The sequence below is a fragment of the Tupaia chinensis genome, unplaced genomic scaffold (genome assembly GCF_000334495.1).
Source record: "Tupaia chinensis unplaced genomic scaffold, TupChi_1.0 Scaffold144785_1, whole genome shotgun sequence".
In the NCBI taxonomy this organism is placed as follows: domain Eukaryota; kingdom Metazoa; phylum Chordata; class Mammalia; order Scandentia; family Tupaiidae; genus Tupaia; species Tupaia belangeri.
In genome coordinates, this window is record NW_006204646.1 from 5,070 (window position 1) to 7,982 (window position 2,913).

The 2,913-nt window shown below is 51.9% G+C and overlaps 1 gene segment (V, D, J or C); it reads left to right on the top strand.

Moving 5' to 3' along the window:
* Positions 1-2,412: 2,412 nt before the first annotated feature.
* On the top strand, positions 2,413-2,838 carry LOC102473966 (immunoglobulin heavy variable 2-70D-like; the record flags this gene model as incomplete). The annotated part of the segment is given in 2 exon segments: positions 2,413-2,458; positions 2,543-2,838. Coding segments are annotated over 2 exon segments (342 nt in total), but the record flags the coding sequence as incomplete, so codon positions are not given.
* Between the last annotated feature and the right edge of the window lie 75 nt (positions 2,839-2,913).

Below are 2,913 nucleotides of genomic sequence, written 5' to 3' on the forward strand. Positions count from 1 at the left end.
TCTCTACAAATTATTCCAAGAAGAGGCAAACAGAAGGAAAAATCCTTAACCCATTTTACAAAGTCAGTGTCACCCTGCTGCTAAAACAAGACAAGGACGTTACAAATGGCAGTGAGTGTACGGTGTGTTTAGTGAGTACATGTGAGGGCAAATGTATATCGGTGTGTGAGTGTGTGTACAAATGTCAGTCATTTTGCTGGGGACCTGGAAGCAGGTGGCTCAGACTCTCAAGGGTGTGAACTGACACAGCTGCCACTATTGCCACCGGCCCTGTCAGTTCTCACTGTGTGGACTTAGGATGCCTGTCCTCATGAGAGGTTTATGAGGTCCACTGTGGGACAAAACAAGAGGAATGGCCGCTGCTCGGTACCCAACCCTGCTGTCCCACTAGCCATGGTAGACTGAACTGTGCAGCCTCCCTACTGGGACCAGGGCCCAGGGCTGTGATATCCACCAGGAAGGCAGCTCATACCCTAGCACTGCCCACTGGACTCCATCCTGGAGCCATGAGTCTGAGACAGAGCAGGTCGCAGTATGACTCCGACTGGTTCCCAGGGTACAGGAAGTGAGGTGCTTGCTGCCTTTCACCCCAGGAGTCACCCCAGCCTGAGAGACACCAACAGGCTGTGGCACAGCCCACTGCTGGGACCAAGCTTCTGGAAACAGAGATGTACCCAGGGGTTATTGTGGCCTTTACCCGGGCACCACAACAGCCCTTAGCCTGAGAGACTGGCACAACCTTGCTGCTGGGACCAGGGTCTGGGAGCTGAGACAGTCACCACGGAGGAGCAGTTAGTGCCAACACAGAAGCCAGAGGACTGCGATCCTGACAGGGACTAGTAGACAGTGACATGGCACCACCACTGAGACCCACAATCCAGGATCCGAGACAGTCACCAGGGAGGCCGTTGTTGTCCTTCACCCCAGGTGCTGCTGGAGCTGTGAGCCCAAGGGAGACGGGCAGGCAGCAGAGTGTTCCCCCACTGGGACCCACATCAGGAACGAAAATAGTTCCCAGGGATGCAGTTGTTGGTTTTCACCCTGGGCTCCACAGAAGGAAAGACAAAACGTGATCATATCTACTGATGCAGAAAGTGTGTGATAAAGTGCTACATCCCTTCATGATTAAGACTCTCAACAAAGTAGGCAGAGACGGTTCATTCCTCAACACATAGGCCACGTACAGTAAACCCAGAGCTAACACCACAGTTGACAGGCAGAAAAAAAAAATAGAAACTTGCAGAACACATGATTGTATTCATAGAAAATCTAGAAGAATCCATGAAAAACCTCCTGGAAATAAAAAATGAATTCAGTTATACAAATAAACCTATAAAAATATATGTTTAATTCATGTTCCAATAATGAACAGAACTGAAGCACGTAGTGCATTTACAATAGACACAAAACAACAAATTATCTCACAGAGGCCAGAAAGTGGCATGGTGGTTACGGTGCTGGGTTCCCACATAGCTGACCACAATTTGAGTTCTGGACCTGGCAGCTTGAATATCAGGCTGGGCACATGTGTGTGCATGGCCAAAACCTCAAGAGGACAATAGAGAAGAGACTGCAGTGTGGTCACCCCTACCAGGGGTGATTTCTGACTTTCTCTGTCTCTGTGTCTCTCTGGATGCAACAAATGGCAAATATCTAAAAAAGGAAAAAGAAAAAATTGCTGCAGAGACAGGAAATACATTTGTGCCCAATTATTTCAGAGTCATGATGTGCTCGCTGAGGGTCCACCCAGCTGCCCGGAGCCTGTGCTGTGTCACCGGAGAGAAAAGGGAAGGAGCCATACAGGCCTCTATGCACAGAGCTGCAGGACGGGCTGGTCAGGACTCTGGGGTGACCCTTGCAGGAGGGCACAGACGAGCAGAGACACCGAGGAGCAAACAGCTGTGAACAGTGAACACCAAGGATTTACCAACCCTTCATCTCTTATTTTCACACCTCACCTTCTTCCCCCTTGTAATCTAAGAAACGTTAAGAGAACACTCAGGGATAACCTATTGCCCCCCAGGCTCACACTGTCCCCTGGAGGCAGCAAAAACACTGGCTGTTTATTCTCTGCTCCTATTGGTGAGACAGAAGAAGAGTGGGGTCCCCTGATGAGCCACCCAGAAAGATTCTCTGTCTGCTGGAAAGGACGCCCCAGCCTTCACTGCATCTAACCACGGGGGCCTTCAAGGACGTGGTGTCCTGAGACCCTGGACCTCAGTGGGCAGGCGTCCTATAGGGAGGACATGGGGGACTCCACCTAAGGGCACTGCCCATCACAGACTCACTACCCACTGTCTGAGGCCTGAGTCCACCCACAGTCAGGACCCGGTCAGGATGCAAATCCCCAGCCCCACCTCCTGTGGATTGAAAAGCCAGCTCGGGCGTGGGTCAGGGAGTCCTGGCCCCACCATGGACGTGCTCAGTTCCACTCTCCTGCTGCTGACGGTGCCATACTGTGAGTGCTCAGGGCAGAGACCTGCAGGGAGACGCAGACTCTGTCCCCCCACCAGCTTCATGTCCTCCTGTGCTCTTTCCACAGGGGTCCTGGCTGAGGTCATCCTGAAAGAGTCAGGTCCTGGACTGGTGAAGCCCGGGGAGACCCTCACACTGACCTGCACCGTCTCAGGATTCTCTCTGAGCACTTTGGGTACAAGAGTGGGCTGGATCCGCCAGCCCCCTGGGAAGCCCCTGGAGTGGCTCACATACATTAAGTGGGATGACGATAAGTATTACAACCCATCCCTGAAGAGCCGGCTCGCCATCTCCAAGGACAACTCCAAAAACCAGGTGTTCCTGAAGATGAGCAGCGTGGACCCTGCAGACACAGCCACGTATGTGAGATGTCCCCTGTTATTGGATCTTCAAAGTGAGATGCTATATCCTCTCATATGAGAGTTGACCTTGAAAAGT